Here is a 21,546-nt window from a genome sequence, read left to right as displayed (position 1 = left end):
TCACTCACAACCACCTCGAGGGATGGACCCTATTCCTGTCATATATGATGTCATTATCAATCAGAAAATCTTATTTAATTAAAAATAAAAATTATAATAATATAAATTAATATTTGTATATTATTCTATGAAATTTGATTGACTTGATATATGAGGACATAATTTTATTGGGGCAGAAAATCTTTGTCCCCACCTTGAGCAACATTTGTTATTTTATTACTATGTATTGTATCTCCATCTTATGTTAAGAAATTCATTTTTTTCTGGGTGCACGATCGTTCGTCCAAATAAGTAGTGTCAATCCCAAGAATCGAACATTTATCTTTTAGTTTTTATGAAGATCTAACATGATTTTATATTATTAGACCAACGTTTTGTTGATTATAATATTTATTATCGGTTGGAGCAGATTGCACAACAAATTTATCATGTTTCACTAAGAACCATCTAGAGCAAAGTTTATTCCTTAGCAAATCCACCAACATTTCATCCACTATGTGAACAAGTTAAGTATAAATATTATTTGATCGCCTATCTTGTTCAAGATGTGAGTATTCTTTGTATGATGTATTGTATCCAAATTGCGTGTATTTTTTGCACATATGACATCTTTAGACCTCAAGTACTCTTTGCATATGTAATAGCCAAATTTTGACATGCCTCAAGGTCTTCATGCAATGAGTACTCTTTTAGTCTTAGGTTCCATGGGTATTTTGTTTTAATATGGCCTCTCCAAAACTTAACCGTCTTAAGTTGTTGAGTATTCTTCACTTACATAATCTTCTAAATTAATATGAAATGACAATTTAAGACTGATTGTCGTGTGTTTCCCACGATAGGTCATAAGAGCAACGATAGTGATTGTTCTTAATAGAATAAGAGCATTATTATGTTTTCCATTGTGTCATCCTTATTTCCTGACTTTTTTTTCTTAAATAAGAACAATTTTAGGTTGTTCTTAACCAAAAGAAAGTTAGGAGAGACGTAGATGTTGTAGAAAAAATAGATGCTGCGAGACCCAAATAAGAATAAGAATGATGTTTGTCATTGTGAGAAAAAAGTAGATGTTGTTCTTATTTCATGAAGAGTTATAATAAATTATAAAATAATATGTGAGACCCAAATAAGAATGAAAATATTGTTTGTCATTGAAGATGCTCTAAGACTTCTAAAAAACAATAATGATTAAGGTGAGTGCTTTTAAGTGTAGTATTTTGGGAGGTACTTACACTCCATTGGTAGATGTGAGTTTGAGAAGAAAGAAAAAAAGAAAGAGTTTGGATAGAGATTCTTCATTTTCCTCATTTTGTTGAGCAGAGAAAGAGAAAAAACTTGTGGGTCTCACTCAAATTTTCTTCTACTCAACTTTGAGAAGAAAGAGAAGAGAAATGATACATTTAATAAGTTTGTCCTTAAATTCATTTATTACTAGTACATAATTTATATAATGAGACAAAAATACTTATACAATATGGTCTTCAAAAATTATATTCAATATGTATAATTTTCAAAAATTAAAATTAATAAACTTAAATTAAGGTATATATATCTAATTTTGAGTTTATGCATGTTTAAATTGTTATACTTTTCTCAATTCAAAATGTACTTATTTTAATCCGCTATTCAAAATTACTCTCTTAAATCTTATTTTTTGTAAAATTTTATTCAACTTTTACTTACATAATATTAATCTATAACTATAACAAAAACAATTATTATTGAATTAAAAATACAAAAAAATACGTAGGATCATATAGTGAGTCCCATTAAAATTTTATTTTTAAATTAGTGCGTTGAACCTATTGACCCTTCATTCTTATTTTATGATATTAAATATTCAATTTTTATATATTTATTTTAAAGAATTAAAATATTTTTTAGATTGAATATACTTTATATTAATTTTTTTGTATTTATTATGATATCCAATTTAACGTGATATAAATGATTATCGTGTTAATAATAGTTACTTGAGATTATATAATTTTTTTAAGTAGAAATTTAAAGAACAAAATAAGGAATTAAAAATTAGTCAACGATATACATATTTTTGTCTTTATATAATATAGAAAATAGAAATATAGAAATATATATAATAAGTTAATTTTTTGAAAACCCTTGATGTTCATAAAAATGAAACCAACCAGAAATAGAGCCCAATAAATTTGATATGGTCTTGATCCAAACCCAAATTGAATGTTACTGAAACTTGAGGAAGATGAAGAAGAAGACTCTTAGCACGAATCAGCCATGGATTTGTGATTAAGCTACGTTTTACTCTTAATTTCATCACACACTCTTCAATCTTCATTCTTATTCTTCTTCTTCTTTTCAACTGGGTCCCACAGTATGATGTCCCCTAACAAATTCTCCGAGGATCGAAGTGGGTCTCCTTCAAATCATTTCAGGTACCAAAATCAAAATGATTACTTGTTTTTTTTCGAATAATTAATTATGGGTACGTTTCAATTTTGTTCCTTTTTAAAATTAAGGGAAGAAAAATGGTATTTTGTTTTTGAAGATCGGTTAGTTTTTAGTTTCTGAAGCTATTTAAATTGTGAATGTGATTATGGCGTAGGAAATTTCAGGTTTTTGGTGCATTGAAGTGTGACAATGCTTTTAATTTCTGTTTCCTTGAAGCCACTGTTTTACTTTTTTGATAATTAGTATTGCTAGCAATATGTCCTCAAGAGTTAGTTGGTAAAGTTGCGGGACTTTCGGGTCGATTTTTGGAGGATAATGGAAGGAAGAGAAAAAACCATGAAATGAAAATCTCTCAGAATCCAACTCGTAAACATACCTAAGGGACGTGCAACTACGCTCTCCCCTCTCCTTTTTTTAAAAAGAAAGAAAAAACTTTGGCTACCATTTTTTTATTGCTAGTAATACTTACCCTGTTGTTTAAAAACTATTAGTTTAGTGAGAAATCATAGATACTTTGAGATTACTAATCTTCTCTTCACAGTTGAGTTTTGATATAATTTCTATGAAATGACATTTTGAATTTAATGCAATGGCATGTATGGTTATACTGTGCATGTGTTATTTTTTAGCGGACATAGTTCTCTAGACATGATAAGATTATGGATGAATGTATTGGTGAGAAATTTAAAGTAGCACCTATTGTAGAAAAGATGATAGAGTTCCTCTTTAGGAGGTTTCAGCGTGTATCCTAGAGTAGATTTGATGGTGACTAGATTGACTACATACTTGATTTACAATAGGACATAATGGTGTCGTTTGATCACGTGGCCGACCCCACCTAGGGTGAGAAAGACTTGGTTGTTGTTGTTGTAGTGTAGTACTCTCGAAGTTCATTAGAGTTTCTTAGTACATTATTGATTACGTATTGGGATTTCTATGCGAGAGGGGTAGTATATTGCTGAACTTTCGACTTACATTCTTGTTGTGCTGATTTTATTTTTCCCTAGTAGACACACACCTTTGCAGATAATTCACGTTGTTGCAAATTTCATGAGGATATGGTCAATATATTCCATGTACCGCTATTTTTCCCAGACTGGAGCATCAGTTGTTCTTTTTCTTTTCACCTGCCTTGCCCCGGCATCCATTCTATTTTTGATTTTGCAAAAGCCTTGGAAGGGCAGACCACTTTCTAATACACAGGTAAAATTGAATTTCTATTTGCTGCAGAGAGTACTCGGAAGAAGCATTAAATTTGATGATAAAAGTTATGATGAGATTCACATTCCTTGACTTGTAACATTTTTTTCCAGGTTGTGCCTTCTATAATAAATGGTGCTATAACAGCACTGTATCTGGTTTTGTGGGGAAAGGGACTGAAATCTTGTGGACCAGTTAGGTGAGTTTTTGTATGCTCGACAAAATTTAAATTAATAAGTTTGGTTTTCCATGTGCTTAATTTTAACCTTTTCAATGCCTGTGAGTCATGTGGCATCATGACTAAATCATGATATATTAAAAATATAGATCCCTGATTTCCAGTTTCTGATAGTCTATTGCTGTCGTCCACCGTAATTGTATAATTATTATTTATTGATCATCTTGGTATTGATGTGTTGACTGATCGTTTGCATGAAAACTTACTTTTTTGATTGGTTTATGAACTTAATGTAGTTATTCTTTTTCTTATTAATTTAGAGCAATATTGGCCGAGTATTCTGGTGCTGTCCTTGGAGTACTGTCTGCCGTGTTGTATGGGAGGAGAGGCCATATGTGGAAAAAGGTACGCTTTCATATCTACTTTATCAAATGCTTCATAAGAATTAATAATAATACCTATCCCACAAGAGTCAGTTTTTTTTGCGTATCTACTTTATCTGTCGAGAAATATTATACAGACTCGGGTTCGTAAACCCTATACATTGCAGCATATCTACCATTAGATTTCATAATTTGAACATATTTATAATTTGAAATTATATTTCAAATGGTGAATATGCTTCCATATATAGATTTCACTCTGAACCCATATATAGACTAATCTACTCTTCCAAAGTGGTAACTTTTTTCTTAAGTTGTTTTACCTTGCCTAATGAAGATTTACTTTATTCTTTCTTTAAGCTGCTCTCATTATAACGTGTTGGTTGTGGATAGAAATTTGAAAATGTTTCTTGAGTTTTTTCATGTTCCTCATTGTATATAGTCTTTAGCTGTTTTCGTGGGTCTCCATAGTTGTTCTTTCTCTCTAATAGAAAACATTAGTTTTTCTTTCAGAAATATATATAGAATTGTTAAACCTTCTTCCCTGATAAATAATAGATAAATAAAAGTTTTGTACATTTTGCATAATGGTATGTTCAAACAGATAAAATGATGTGATATGCTCTTCTGGTTGTGATTGATATTGTTAGACTTGGAAAGTTGAGTTTAGCATCTTCTCTAATCAGGTGGATACTTTCTTATTTTGAACCAGATAGGTGGCCTAATTGCAATGTTGGCGTCTTTTTACTTGCTATCTGAAGGCTGGGCTACGGCAACATATTCTCCATTCTATATCCTCATTCACACTGATTTTTTTTCTCTTTCTTAAGCTGACTAATTTTACTGCTCACCTATCTTTTGCTCCCCGTATTCCTTTTCTTGTATGTCAAGTCTGTGACCCTTTTTCGCCTTTTCCATAAATGTTGTAAACTTAACCGGAATTTACCATGGGAAGATAGAGATGATTCTGAGACGAAAACTGAACCAGTTGTGGGCTTGAAGCACATGTTAGTTCCTATTTCTGCGGGTATCCTATCGGCCCTGAGAAGGGTGATTGCAAGGCGCGTTTCAATCAAGGTGGTAAAATTCATATAATTTGCAATTACTATTTTCTGTAATGAGGTGCTTTGTTTGTATCCTAATATCTAATCTAAACATCTTATGTTTTCAGAATCAACTTAAAAGGCGACTCCATGCTTTAACTATTGCTTCTGCAACGTGTTTTATGTTTCCTATTGCCATGTGGGACATGATTATAGTAAGTTTTATAACGTGGTTTTCATGTTTATGTCTAAATTAGGATAGGTGAATGTTTTGTGGAATGCTTATTGTATTGTTTTGTGAATTTGGCTTGATTGGTTTTTTGACAATTTCTGTAACCCCCTTCCTTTCCCCCTCCCCTTCGAGTTTTTCAGGGTTCACCTTCTAGCAGCAGTGGAAAGTTGCCATTCTCTGCTTGGGCCTTCTTGAGCACAATTTTCTTTGGAAATATTATAATATTCTACGCTGACAGTATAGCAGAGGAGAGGTATACCATGATATTATTGCCATAAGTAATGGTTTAAAGAGTTAAAGGAGGGTGTTTTTGCATGTTAGTAACTTTATGTAATGTATGAAGGTAGTTTGGTTATAATTAGGCCTAATTTAAATTCAATTTGGATCTAGTAAGATCTGAATAATATTCGACAGTTCTGTATGGTGTAAGATAAGATAATGGCATGGGATTTGATGATTTGAGGGTGTTTGGTTCTTAAGCTACAGAAAAATCAATTTTTGTTGCAGATTACACATGGTTTTCTCCTCACCAAGGCATTTGATGGCAGCTGGTGCATGCATCATCATCATGGAGTTTGTGTACAAGATGGATTTTTCTCTAACGGGCTTCGTGATTTGCTGCTTAATATTAGGTTTTGGTATGTTTAACAACTATTTATCAAATTTCGGTTTTCATGAAATGCTTGTGAAGTTGAACTAGCTGTTAATTCACCTCATGCCTTTTTGGGGCATTGGGTTGCAATCCACCTAGTGGGGGCAGGTGTTAAAATAACCAGTTAGTTGTCAACTCACATTTGAGACTATGATTTTATCTATTTGTTTTTCCTTTTGTAGTTCTTGATTTTAGTAGTAAAATTCCTCGACGATGCAAATGCTTCTAACCCATAAACAACCTAATTGTGTTTTTAGCCGCTTTTTGGTGTTGTTTTCTTGATTGTTTTAAGGGTGTCTCCATCTCTAACTTGCGGAGAGGCCGGTCGCTTTTTAGTGTTTGTATACATGGGCTTTACCATGTTTTTGTGAAGAAGAAATAATTTTTGGGAAAAGGGTCAAATCTTTTTAAACTCATTTATCAAATATCTTTTTACACTCGGTTTATCTTAAATATTAAGCTTCACTACTTATCTGATGCCTTCTTTTACTTGTTTTTTCCATAAGAATGAAATTCAGTACTACTAGTAGTGCTTTATGTGCATAAAATAGTTTCAATATTTCAAACTACTGCCCACTAGGAAAAACTTGATTTTTAAGGAGTCTTAAAATTATAATTTGTACTGATTTTATATCTTAGAATTTAATTTGTATTTTGGAGACAGCATAGACACTGAATCAAGGTTTTTTGCTCCTTTTATGAAAATAAAAAAAGACAATACATATTTCTGGGATTATTTTGCGATGTCAACATAGAATTATTTCTCGCGTCCTAGTATTCTTGTTAAATTGCAAATCTGGTATTATTTAACCTCATATTTTGCTTTAAGTTACCCCTTTATTACGCCTATGTTAGTGTGAGTTATTATCTTCTCTGCTTTGGGGTTATATTATTCTGCAAGCTGACACTATCATATGAAAACACCATATGAAAACATTTAAGCATAGATAAATTGGTGGTTATTTATCTTGAAAATGACTGCTTGTCAATTGATTCTTAGGTTAGCGGGTGCTAGCACCTAGCATAGTGTCGGAGTTAATGAATGTTAGATTTGTTAAGGTAACTTTGCTGTTTATCATGAACATTGAAGCTTAAGTTCTTCAACTTAATTTTGGACCGCTGCTAGTGTAAATGCTTTATTCTTACATTGTCGCTCAATCATGCATTGTCACATCATTTAAAGAGTTTGCCTATGTTAAACTCATGATTGAGTGAACTGTAAAAAGCCTAAAATTGACCTCCTAAGTTCTTTTCGCTTGTGAAAGTAGCAGCAATATTAATGGCTGAAGTAATTTTTTTTGGAAACTACTGGAGTTAATAGTAATCTTAAACAGTTACGATGGTGGATGGAAACTACTACATTCAAGTAGAACCATTTTATTTAATCTTCTTCTGTTTGATTGTTTTTATGGGATTACTGGAATAACAATCAAAACTTCAACATTAGTTATCTGTATTATTGGATTACCTCTGTCTATACTCTCAAATTTTTTACTTCATTATACTCTCAATGTGCATTGTTTCTGCTTTCTTGTTTCTTCTATTCCCTTAATTTTTTAGCTAATCTTTAAAGATCATTACATTGAAATAATGTAGGAATATATGAAGCAACTTCATTGGAGCATAATAGAAAAGATTCCAACCAAAAGTCAGATTTATCAAGTGGAGAATTTGATGATCAAACCAAGATGTCTTCACTACCTACTTGAAGTATGTGTATTTCATCCCTTCTACTTTTTATTGTTAAATGTGAATTTGTCGCCAATTGTTTTACTTGGGGTGTGTGGTTATGTGCATGTCTTCCCTGAGCCTTTGTTTAATGTGAATTTGTCCCTGCTAGAGTAAATTGCATACGAGATTTTGTTACTTTCTTCCTCGGCTAGTTGTTATTCAGTGCCAAGAGTATTAGTTGATGTAGAGATTTTGCTTTCAAGATTCAGGGTTTTGCTGCTATTTATCTGCTGAATAATGTTGATCTAGAGAAAATTAATCTCATTCTGATTGGTTTTCTTCTTGTTATGTCATTTTGAAATGTGGTAAAACTCTTTCTGTTCATTGCTAATCAATTGTCATGTTGAGTCTTTAAGGAACACAAACTTGCCTATGTGTGTTTGTTGTTATACATAGTCAGTCTTAAATCCAGATAAAAGATGAAGGTTGTGTTAGCCACTCGATAACCAATGTTAAACTTTGTCGAATCTCTATGACATATCTGTAAATGTAATATGAATTGGATTCTTATAGATATAAGCCGAACATGCTCCTTAATGTAAAAAATAGATCAAAACTACAACAAGTCTTTTCCCACTAGGTGGACTCAACTACATAGATCACTTGTTTTATTGAGAACTAAGTTCCGGAAAGACCATCTAGATCTATGCCTTTTTGATAGTTTCTCATACAGTCTTCCTGTTGGGAATGGATCCTCTCATGAAAATTTCAAATGACAAGGTAATTTGACGAGAGATAGACACGAAGACCTTAACGGAAGGTGCACAATACAGTCTTCCTGTTGGGTGATAATGTGGTTTTGTTGATGGTGGTTGGTTTTATCTGAAGAAATCTAATGTAAATTTGTTTTCTTTTTGCCATGCAGTTTGGGTACACAAAGGATATATCATATATTCTGATTTGACCCATAAGGCTCTTGAGTTATAATTTGTGACCAGCAAATTCATTTTGTGCACTTATTGTAGAGAAGCTGTTATTCATTCACCTATGATTCAGAACAAATTATGGATGATTGATCTGATTTTTGGGTGATTGAAGTGCACTTTTAGCTTACAAACTTCATTATTTTGCTTCATATAGGATCTTTAGCCTGCCAATTTTTTTGGTGTAGTTTAGAAGTAATTTTTATCACAGAAAAAGAAGAAAAAACTCAGTTAGTTGTTGGTGTAATTGAATCATATATCACTGAAAATTATTGAATGTTCAAGAGTTGGTTATTCTTTGTATCCTTTCCCCTTAACCCCTTCTTCATTGTTTGGAGCCTTTATTTCCCCTATTTCTTTCTTGTCCCTGTATGTCTCTTCTTTCTGCACTTCCCTTAGTCACATTGGACTTCAGGTGTTTGTCGGACAGGTTTCGCCAAGTCTGAACCAGGTCTGATAGTTCGATATGGCCAATTTCTTGTACCTGACTCCGACCATGACCCGATATGGCCAATTTCTTGGACCTGACTCCGACCATGATCCGACAATACCCAGGATGAAACTGGGTGAACAAGATATGTTATCATAATGTATATCCAAATCATAGGATTGAAGAAGTATGAAGCTAAAACTAAGTTCTATTTAAAAATATATTCCAAATAAATAATACAAATACGAATATATTACTAGAGGCTAGTGATTTATGCATTTATCTTTATCTTCAGTTATAGTTTAACTACTTTATCTGTAAAATATGGATCAACTCAGTTCAATATGCAAGAACCATTTGAACAAACCCATAGAACCTATCTCGGACCAAATGCAAAGTTCCATAGCAAACAGTGAAAAACATTTATTTTTTTAATGTGTGCAAGAGAATAAATTGTTCTAGTGACAGAGAGAAATTTTAGAAATATAAAACTCATTTTTCATATCATTGTACCAACTTTCCCCCTTGTATAGATCCATATTCCATAGAATATCAAATATCAAAAGATGCACAAATTACACCTTTATTAGTAATCTTTTTGTGATTAAACTCTATACTAGATGAACATTTTCAATAAAGATTCAAATGAAAAAAATACCAAAAGGGGTAAAAAAAAGAAAGCAGAAATTCAGATAACACACAAATTGTACCTTCAACAATTAAAAGATAACCCAGGAGCATATCAAACAACACTGATAAGTGGTAACAGATAACACACAAATTGTACCTTCAACAATATCAAATAGACAAAGCAAGAAGAGAAAATCAGGATTGAAGCAAAACTAGGAGGCCCACTATTAGTTAAAGATAATGGCCACACTTCATAAATAAATAATATATATGCATTGAGATTGTATATTTTATACACAGTCAATATATCATTCATTTATATTATTCTTATTTAAAAGTCAATGATGATTGAAAATGAATAGTAGATAATGTAATAACAGTATAAAAATATTTTTATACAATTGGTACATATATATATTTTATTATTTTAACACAAATGTGTGACATGGTATTCCACTAGAAGTGAAGCAAAACAATGAGAGATAGGGTGATTGGACACAACTAACATGAATATTTCATGTAAATGTGTGACATTGTATGAAAATGGGTAAATGAGAGTCATATCTTCCACTCCTTAATATGTATTATTTCATATAATATGATCTATGATTGATTGAATAAAATACATTTAAATTAAAACTATAATTATTAATTATTTTTTTGACCAGATCATAACATATATAAAGTGAGATATATTATAAGACAAAATATATGCTTATTATAAGTGCAGCCCTTTGAGAAAACCAAAAAAATGACAAAATAGAAGGACAAAGTTGTTTCCACTTGCATTGTATCATCTTTGTCTGTTTATTTATATATTAGAGTAAAATGTCCTCCTTAGGGTATACCAGACATAAATATGAGGGTCCACATTCAAATATCTTAAAGTGCTTACTCTCCTATAAATAGTACTTGTATTTCATTCATTGATTTTAATTTAATCTAACGATTTAGACATATTATTTTTATTAAGGTGGGAATCAAATCTAACTTTAAGGAGAGAAAAACATAGAATATACTTAATGAAGGACCCTCTTTTTATACTTCTTATGGCCCTTTTTATAGGACCCTCTTGAGAATTTGGTTTTGGTGTTTTTTGTATGATCCTATTCAAAATTTGAGCACAATAATTAATTAGTTTACAAAAATGCATTTATTAATTAAGTGGGGAGAGAAAGAGCATGATACATAAAATTATTAATTGTAAAAATAGAAAGAGAATGAGTTAATGATACAATTTAAAAAAAAACTCAAGTAACTATTAAAAATTTAATACTAATAACTGTATTAACTTTTAACTTTTCAATTTGTCATGAACTTTTCAACCTATTGTGAAAAAAACCTTCACCCAATTCTGACAAGTTGAGAAGCAAACTTTTAGAAGTTCACTATTGTCAAAGAACAAAGATTGAATTCTTAAAGTAAGCTAAATACTTAGAGTGAATTTAATCATTTATCATCTTATTACAAGTAGAGTTTAAAATCTATGTATTATTAATATAATTTTTTTTACAAAAATTAGTGTACTATTTATGTATTATTTTATTTAATAATCAATTATAGTTAATACATGAATGATAAATAATGTGTTGACAATATAAAAAAGTTTATATTATTTGTGTATAAATTATTCTATTTGTTCTTTCTTACATATAACCCTATCTCATAATTTTTTTAATATAATATATCCCTAGTTAATGATGTCACCTCCTAAAATAGTGAGATAATATGATGAATAAATGTGTATTGGAATAATGTCACTATATAGAATACATGATGATACTAACACGCCTTAGATTTACATAGTTGACAATTATGTGTTTAGATCAATTTATTTGGCAAAAAAACTTATAATCAAAATTATGAAGAAGTTGGTCTAGCGGTATAAGACGCCGCTAAATCTCGTCGATAATCAAAAGATTAAATATTTGATTCTTATGAGCAACACTTGTTAGAAGGGATAATCATACATTCGAAATGGATTAGTTCCTTAATCATAAAGTAATGTATACCTTAATAACATGAAAAAATTCACAATATTTGCACATAGAAATGTGGCTTGCTTGGTCACAAATAAGTGTTTGTATAATGGAAAAAGCCATGCCATGAAAACATATCTAAACAATTTCAAACAAATTAAAAGAGGTTCCTTGATAACTTATAAATTACAATCAAACTTCACCATAGAAGATATAGTAAGATCCACTATTTTACCACCATTATACTTATTTCAATCTTTATGTAAAATTATATATTTTATTCCCATAGCACATGTCTAATATGGTCTACAACATTAACTAAACTATAAGCAACAAATATAAGCTACTTATATAGAAGCAACATTTATTTATTTTTATTCCTTCCCTGAAACAATATGAATATTCTTCTTTTGAATCAAGAGATATAGAAGATTAATTATGTTTCAACTTTCAAGCTATGCTCATCAAGCCAAGAAATGATTTCATCAATAGCTTGAATTATTGTCTCATCAGGCTCACCCTCTAGAAGACAATGATAAGCATCTTTGTATAGCTTAAGTGTCTTATCTGAACAACTAGCTTTTTCATATAAGGCCTTGCTTACTGATGGATCAGTCACTAAATCAGCCTCCCCATGAAGGATTAATAATGGCAGAGAGACCTAAAATCACAACCATTACATGTGAATGAAGTTAAATAAACTTCAATATACTATCCTCAAACAATATTTTAGTTGCTATTCTCTAAATGTTATACTAAAAATGGTCTACACTAGCCTCCTCCCAGTTGGTCGCGTCTAAGAAGAGTAAACGTATACAATCTTATCCCACAAGTAGAGAAATTGTTTACATGATTTGAACTTGTAATTTTTTAGCCACTAAACAATAACCTTACTATTATGTCAAGTCACATTCTCTATTCTCTAAATATTATAATAAGTGGGAAAAATCAAATATCATATTTAAACAATATTGTATAATTGAATATTCATCCTAGTCTTTTTTCTTACAAATGTTTTAAGGGTTTTGGAGTACTTTTAGTTTAGATTTTTTATGCATTAGTTTCAACTATTGAAATTGTTCTAGATGAAATTTGTCTAGTCTACATTTTTTTAGGGTAAACTAATGACCTTTATGTTACCTTGAATATTGATTATCATGATTTAATCTCATTATCTTTACCCGAATTTAAATTCCCACCAACAATAAGAATAAGAAGAAATTAAGATCATCTGTTCATGCTAATGAGAGTCGTAAGGTGTATTTTCCATTTCTACAATTGCTTTTCCATTTTCTGCAATTTCTTTATAAAATGAAGTTTAAGCAATTTGTTTTTATTTTCAAATCTACAATAATTTGTTTGGTACGGAGTTAAAAAAAGAAGCTTATAAAATTGGGTGATTATTTTCATTTATAAGTTATATTAAACAGTCAACCATTAAACTGATCCCGAGTATGAAAACAATTCAAAACAATGTTCAAGAAGTCAAGGAGAGGGTACGTTCAGCTACAGTTTGTTGAGACATTTAGCAAGAAAATGTAAAAGTCAGAATATTAGAGCATACTTCGCTCAATCGTCGTTCTATTTCTTCAGTAGTTTTAAGCATTTCTAGGGCGGTTAATAAGCGTGGATTATCCTTGTAAGCAATAATATTATAGGCTGCCTGCAAAGGTCATTAGAGAAGCATCAAGCAATTACTAACACTAGGATTATGGAAAAGACAAGAAATGCATTAAAAATATTTTGTTCTATGTTGTATGGATGAATGTATTAATATGTTTAATCTATAGATATGTTGGATTTAGATTATAGAGAGAAATAAAATTTTGTTGCTTAATAAAACCTAAACCTGTTCCTTCTTCTTCGGCTCTCTGAATGCTATATTGAATAAATTCTTTTGTGGAAGTAACTTATGCTTGGGAAGAAAATTAACCATAAGAAGGAGTATCTTAGTGAGCCACTTTGGTGGAATCATGCCATCTACAATCTAAGAGTTTTCTGTCAAAAGAAGATCATAGCAAATGATATCAATACTCCTAAAAATGGAGGAAAATTACTTTACACATTGGTGCAACAAGAATGGCGCCATCCCACGCTTGAGGTTGTTTTAAGTGGATCTTTAAAGCAATAGCTCCACCCATAGATTGTCCAAATAGAAAGCTTGGAAGAGACTGAAACTCTGAGTTTTCTGCTACCAATAGACAAAATATTTTGCATCAAAGGTACTAGTACTACAATCCTCTCTTTGTATGAAGTTGTTTCACTTGTTGCCAATGTAAAAAGAATAATATTTGGAAACTATGAACCTAAGTTCAAGCCTTTCATTGAACTAATAAGGACACTTATAGGAGGCATCTCAGCTATTTGCTTTATCAGAAACACAACAAAGTTTTCCAATTGCTTATGATAAATTCACAAATAATTCTCCGGGATTCTATTTTCAGAACATTTAATTGACAAATGCAACTTAACTACTAGCCTACTACTCAAAATGAAAGATACAAAAGTGAAATTACTCATCAGTAGACTCTTATTTTTTCTAATATTTTCCATGAACAATTCTATTATGCAACATTAATTCATATAGACAACTACACCTTCTTTATGACAAACCCGACACATGGTACATAGGATGAATGAAAGAATTATATAAGGACGATGCTAGCTTAGATACCTTTGATTTTGGAGTAATGCTCAATTACATTATCAACCAGCTCATCGAAATTCGGAATATAGCTATGTAGACCTTCAGAAAGACCAAAACCTGGATAATCCATAGCAAAAACTCCATATCCAGATAATGCCAGCTTTTTAGCTATTCCTGCAAAAAATTCCAACATACAATTGAGTTTTTAATTCTCAAATTAACAGAGTTTAGTTACTTATAGCTACCAGATTAAATATCAGCTACATGCCTTCAAAGAAAAAAGTGCAAGTGTCTCCATAACCATGGCAGTAAAACAATGCTGCTTTGGGCTTAGATGCCTCAGGAAGCCAACTTTTGCAGAAGATTTCTAGGCCCTTTGAGTTCACTTCATATGACTATTGCATAATATTTTACATCATTAGCAAAAACAGGACAATGAAAAGGTGGCATTTAAATTGCGGTTGCAGCCGCAGTTGCGATTATAATAAATGTGATTATGATTGTGACATCGTAGAATTATTTGTGATTAATAAAATGATTTTGAATTTGATGAGGTTTGAATGAAGTTGCCTTGTCTCATTGTGACCATATCACTATAGCTTTGTGTTACACTATAACTACACAGTGATATGATTGTAGAGATCACCACAACTGAATTATTGCGGTTATATCAGGTGATCTAATCCGTAATTTGATATAATGAATTGTAGGAAACCAATCTTCTTACCTCTTTTATTCTCAATCCATGAGATGGAGTCTGCAAAACACCAAAGCATAAAGAATGGATTTGATATTAGCATTCAAAGGAAATGAAATTTTATTAACTTTGTGTGAGAAAACACAATTGGTAAAATGATCATTGCACCAAAATGTCAATAATACCTAAAACTCGGGCATGGATCCTCTTCATTACTATCATGCTAATCTATAATTTTTTTATTTAAAATAATTTAAAATCAACCACATTAATTTTTTTCGAAGGACAGGTGTCATCATTCCATCACCCTCCTGGAAGAGGATCTGAATTCCCAAAACTGGGATAACATAAATGCAAATAAGTTTATGGATTTGAAAGGTTATGGATAACAAAGCTATAATAAATCCATTGGATGCACATAAAATAAGAAAGAATGAGAAGGTTACAATCTTAGAGTCAGAACAAATAAAATAAGTTGAAAGAACTCAATTGGTTGAACTTGAAGGAGTAATACTATCTAAGCAAAATTCATAATTGCTATCTCCCAAAAAAAATCACTGAAACATCTTAATTATCAAAAGTTTCTTTAGATTGTAAAGCACTTTTATCTCGCTTAATAATATGACTTATACAATTGAAATAAAGAAAAAGATATATACAATATATGAGTTTTATGTATTATCATTGTATTATTTGATGTTCATATTTAATCATCATTTGACTCTTAATATAGTTGAATGATGAATGATATATTGATTACTTATAAATATTTATACTGATAATACATATAATATTATATTATTGAAAATAAGGTAGTTGTTGCATTTTAAGTAAAAAAAAATGTGAGAGGAAAACTAATCTAGAGTGATGTTGTGTGTAGGTATCTAAAGTATTTATCCTTAACTTACTATAAAGCATTATAATCTCTAACCAACTAATAATCTAAAAGTGAATATGCTCTTATTTATTCATTTATATCTAAACTCATTTTAGTGGAGGCTTATAAAAAATGTTGCACCTTCGCTATAAGCCTATAACATATAGGTGAATGTGATAATGGGCAAAAGTGCTTTATTAGCTAGAACTAGAACAAACTTCTAACTTTTTCAACCCACTGCGTAGTCACAAATTACCATTATTAGCAATCTCAAAGTCCATGTTTTAAATACACATGTTTATGCATGTCTCTAGTCTCAACTACCTTGTACTATACCAATTAGTTTCCACAAGATTCAACAAAGAGAAAAGGAATTTACAATATCCTCCAGAAAACAAAAGGCATAGAATCATTTCATAACAAAACTAGACTATTAAACCATAACTTTGATTAGTCACAAAAACGTATTTAAGTTAAAAGTTTAATTATTAAGTATTTTTTTGGTCAATCACAACTCAATGCACATATAGTGATATACATTATGGATAGGGCAATGTTATGAAACTCAAGTCAGATATCAAATTGGATGATGTCATATATTAGGTTTATCCGATTTAACTGATTAAACCGTAGATCGAACCGGAAGATACATATATAATTAATAATTATTTATAAATATATAATTATATATTAATGTAAACATTTACTTAATTATGTATAATTATATTTAAGTAACTAATCTTCATCTTACTTTGGATTAGAATAAAACAAAACATTAGAATAATATTTTGTATTTTTTTAATTTTAAGTGAACCGTTTGGTTCACACCCCAGATTATTACGGTTTAACCAGATTTAACATGGTTGGACCAGATTTCTAGTGGTTCAAAGTGGTCAAATCCCTTACTCGGCTAAAAATACAAACTAGAACCATTTTTAAATCTGGTCAACGATCGGACAGGTCAGATCGTCCTATCCGATCCTCATAACATTGGGACAAAGGATGTGTTCCATAAAAAAAACAAAAGCAACACTAAGCTATAGGATTAGTGTAATATTTATGCAGTTACGATTTATACGAAGTCAATATATTATCTATTAATCATTTGCATTATTTTTATTTAAGAATGAATAATGATTAAAATTAATGGTGAATGGTGTAATGACTGTGTAAAAACTCTTACATTATTAGTGCATTCATTTTTTTTTCTTACTTAAATTCACAAACATAAAACATAAAACCAAGAGATATAAAAGACAAAAGAAAACATACCTTAAACAAAACATGATCAATCCCAAGCTGAATATCCTTAAAAGCCTGACGAGCACGCCTTCTAGCAGCCACTTCATCCATATTAGCATACAATATCTTTTGCAATTTAATATCAATACCTGGTAGCTTCATCATGGTTGGTGATAATAATATTATGCCTATATCTCTCTCTTCTTTTTCTTCTTCCTTTCTCTAATATTAACAAACCATAAAGATAAGTATATATAGAAGAAAAAGGAAAAAAAGGTGATGTAGTCATGTAGTAGAATAATGAAAGATACTTTAAATAATAAAAATAAAACAAAAAACTGTTTAAAAGTTTTTCAAAGTACCAGTTATAAGCCATCCAAAGAGGGGAAGTGCATGTAAGAGATTATGGTTGTGAGAGCCTTATGTGTTTTAATCATTACTTTATTTAATTATTTTGGTTAATTAATCGTTTATTTGATAAAAATTAATAAAAAATCAGATATTGTTATTGGTTTTGGTCAGAAAGTTGGCCAAATCACTTTATGGGTGTCATATCAGGGCAAGTCCTAACATCTTATACATTCAGTGCTGAAAAAAATTTGGAACCCAAAATTTTAAGAAAATTTAAACATGTGAATTTTGCATTTCAAAGTTTGAACAAAATTGAGAGTCCAAAATTAATTGTGAGGTCAAAATAAAAGTAAGTAATACATCATATATCAAAATAAAAGTAAGTATACATCATATATCAAAATGATTTAATTATATTAGTTTTAAAATAAATTTTAAACAAATTAGGTGTGAGATAAATTATGACAACATAAGATAAACTTTCTTTTTAAGGTCTTTAGTCCAATATATATTTTAAGAATGCAATTAATTTAAAAAATAATAACATATTTATCCTATATTAGATATGTTTGAAAAAAATATATTTGGCCTTCTGGTAAGGATAAGGATCACCCGTCCCACAATTTTCCTGTTTTCCTGTCCCGGACCAATTAAACATCACAAAATAATATTAAAATATTAATTTCTGTTTTTATAATTTTTCTTTTTAAATGAATGAAGTTCTATGATTGGCTTGATACACCAAGTAGGACATGAATGGGGACATGTGATTCCCATCCTTCTTATGGGTTTTAATCATTGCTTTATTTAATTATTTTGGTGAGCTAATCATTACTTTATTAAAAATAAATCACAAAAATATTTGAATATATAATTTTGATCTGCCTCATTATTTTTACTTATTTAAGAAATTAAAAATTAACAAAAATGAGATTATATTGAAATAAAAAAATTAAATCATTGATAATTAGTGATTTTCATATAACAATTATCGAATTTTGTAACAATAAATCATCGATTACAATGTGAAAATAAAACAGATTTATCAAACAAATTAGTTCAAATCAAATAAGTATGATAACATAATTTGGATAAAGCAGTGATAATTAGTAAAAAAAACTAATCGGAATAAATTAAGGATAACAAATAATATTTTTTCTTATTTCCCTTCATTTTCGCTTTATTAAAAAAAAATGAAAAAGACATTTAAATGATTTAATGAGTAATTTTTGGTACATTAATGAGGGAGGGATACATTTTTCTTAACATGTTCAATTCCCCTTATGAATAGCAAGGAAAACCGCACATAAAAAACCTTAAGAAATCCTCAAATGGTGTAACTCAGTTTTTGTGTGATTACTAACCTCAAACAGATGCCTTTCTAACATTGGTCAGTCGACTGTTAGTTTCGATGCCATAAACTTGGTCGGATATGTGTCTGGTTGTGATTGGTTGATTGGGTCATAGATTCGTGATCCCTTATATACACTTCAACCTGTAACTCGCCTGATGTCATCTCTAACGTGCAATAACACAAATATGTTTTGGCATAAACACATTAATCTCTATGCTCCCTGTCTAATCAAACAAGCACATGTCTCTCTTTGGTTTTGCGCGGTTCCTTGTGATACCATCCATTCTTGCTCCTGAACTCTGTGTTGCACCATGTTTTTGTTTGTTCCCTTTATTGTTTTATTTTTTTATTCATTTTATTTTAAATAATCATATCATTAATAAATATAAATATCAATTGAAATTTTTAATAATGAAAATAATTTCAATAATGGTAATTAGAGTAAGTGTAATAAAAGTAGTATTAAGATGATAATCTAAGAGAAATTAGAGTTCCCCCTCCAATCTTCCTCTTGCGGCAACGACCTCTTGTAGTAGTGAGGGTTGTTCTCCCCCGTTTGGATCTTCTTGTTCTCTTCATCTTCTCTTCCTCTCTTTATTAATGGAAAATGAAACCATGGTTTTCTCTGCTACAACAACATTTCCCACTTCCCACCTTGGTGAAGCTACCTGAACCTCCAGGGTCGACCACACAACCTACAGTCAAAGTCTCATTCTGTGGTAGACTCATGCATAACGATGTCCCGTTACCACTGAGAGAAGAAGTGAACCTCTTGGTCATGAATATGGGTAGAATCAAATTATAAGAAGGGAACTAACTGCGTCCTAGAGTTTGTACAATTGATAGTGTCTCTGAAGAATTATGTAACCCTTGGAAAGATGCCCTAGTGGTGAAACTAATTGACAAAAACTTAGGATTGCTTGCTATGAATGAGTGGCTGAAACCTGTTTAGAAATTGCTTGGAAGCTTTGAAATCATGTATGTGGACAACGACTTCTACATGGTAAAATCTGAAAGAGCTTTGGATCGTTACAAAGTCATGGAGGGAGGACCGTGGCTAATTTATGACCATTACTTAGTTGTGAGCACATGGTCACCAGAATTTGTGTCACCCTTGGCCAAGGTCAACAAGACACTTGTGTGGATTAGGTTTCCTGGGCTAAACTTAATGTACTTTGACCCCGATGTTCTGAAGCTAATGGCGACAGTGATGGGCAAGCCTATAAGAGTCGACACCAACACTCGTAATATTGAAAGAGGTTGTTTTGTGAGAGTGTGTGTGGAGATTGACCTAACACAGCCAGTGGTTGGAAAAGTATGGATGCGAGGCAATTGGTATATGGTCCAATATGAAGGCCTTCACATGATTTATGCCACATGTGGATGCTATGGCCATTATGCACATGACTGTAAGAGGCACAATGATAGCATGCCGCAAAAGGAGATAGTCGAGCCAGTGAAGATCTCTCCCGACTAAGGAATGGTGAATCCAGAGAATCCTAACAAGAATGGAAGTGTCACTAACAAGGGGATCAACAACCACGATTCTTCGGTGAAGGCCCAAAAATCAAGGAATGTAGATAACAAAAGCTTGGAAGAGAACCTCGAGGACAAAGATCATGAGGGTTGGTTAATTATATCTTGCAGAAAGCGGAACAACAAACCTAAAACTGAAAGTAAATCTTTCGACTGTGACCCAAGGGGTTATGACAACCCTTTCAATACTAGCGGCTATTTTGGGAACAATCAAGTAAAGTCCAAACCTTATGAGCATGCTCGGGATAAACAAGGTGCCAACCAGAAAAAGCAACAAAATGAGGGACCCTTTCTGAGGCCCAATGCCACTAACTCGTTGGTTAAGGAAGGTGAAAAGTTTTCGCGTGATGTTTAGAATGGTTAGTCCTAAACCACCTTCAATTTATTGAGGATTCTGATACTGAACCGACAGAGAATAATCATTTATAGCCTAACAAGGATGATTGCTTAGCCCCAACGACCCACACGGCGGAGAACATGGAACCAGTGCCTGAAACCCAGGGGACAATGACGATAGAGGATAAAGGACATGATACTCTCATGGTTTTAGGTTCATCCTAAATTTTGGTGGTACTTTCTTTTATCGTTCTTTTTTATGATTGAATTCAATAATTTTTCTATTATATCCTAGAATATCAGGGTGGCTGCTAGCAGGGATGCTAAGAAATTTTTGCGAGAATTGATTTCTATACATCATCCTACTATTTTTGTAACGCCCCGAAAAATACTTCTCAAAAACATTGCGGAAAAATGAGTAAATTTTTTTTTTGAAATGGGGATGTATAAAATTGTTTCCTTTTAAAACCTTCCTTTTCCGGGACATCACTTTAAGTAACTCAAATGCGGAAAATCAACTTATCGTTATCGAATGATAACTTAACCTGATTCACAATTTCCTGAATAACACAATTCATATAAATGGTTAAGTCATCTTTAGTTCATACAAACTAAATCAACAAAGGCGGAAACTACATCGCCACTAACGTATACAAAATCCAAGAAGAAAGGGCGGAAATACTAATCATCGCCAACAGACA

General features: G+C 31.2%; 2 protein-coding genes across 4 annotated transcripts; one reads left to right on the top strand and one right to left on the bottom strand.

The window, feature by feature from the left end:
* On the top strand, positions 2,161-9,032 carry LOC109347419. Of its 3 annotated transcripts, none has more exons than XM_019587263.1 (11): positions 2,161-2,408; positions 3,432-3,627; positions 3,738-3,823; positions 4,123-4,207; positions 4,898-4,976; positions 5,132-5,262; positions 5,357-5,443; positions 5,601-5,713; positions 5,968-6,098; positions 7,709-7,826; positions 8,709-9,032. In XM_019587263.1, exons 1-10 carry the CDS (start codon positions 2,350-2,352, stop codon positions 7,819-7,821), a joined length of 1,080 nt encoding a protein of 359 aa, XP_019442808.1. In that variant the 5' UTR covers positions 2,161-2,349; the 3' UTR covers positions 7,822-7,826; positions 8,709-9,032. The 3 variants fall into 3 exon arrangements, with proteins under 3 accessions (XP_019442808.1, XP_019442806.1, XP_019442809.1); XM_019587261.1 differs by having other exon boundaries at positions 2,162-2,408; positions 7,709-7,822; positions 8,709-9,031; XM_019587264.1 differs by having other exon boundaries at positions 2,162-2,408; positions 3,435-3,627; positions 7,709-7,822; positions 8,709-9,030.
* LOC109347137 (caffeoylshikimate esterase-like) lies at positions 12,158-17,484 on the bottom strand. The gene is made up of 8 exons (XM_019586860.1): positions 17,299-17,484; positions 15,180-15,209; positions 14,721-14,847; positions 14,480-14,626; positions 13,863-13,993; positions 13,655-13,792; positions 13,370-13,468; positions 12,158-12,466 (listed from the first exon to the last, which is right to left on the bottom strand). Exons 1-8 carry the CDS (start codon positions 17,431-17,433, stop codon positions 12,242-12,244), a joined length of 1,032 nt encoding a protein of 343 aa, XP_019442405.1. The 5' UTR covers positions 17,434-17,484; the 3' UTR covers positions 12,158-12,241.

This window comes from Lupinus angustifolius, chromosome LG05 (assembly GCF_001865875.1).
Source record: "Lupinus angustifolius cultivar Tanjil chromosome LG05, LupAngTanjil_v1.0, whole genome shotgun sequence".
Lineage (NCBI taxonomy): Eukaryota > Viridiplantae > Streptophyta > Magnoliopsida > Fabales > Fabaceae > Lupinus > Lupinus angustifolius.
This window is presented reverse-complemented; position numbering and strand designations above follow the sequence as displayed.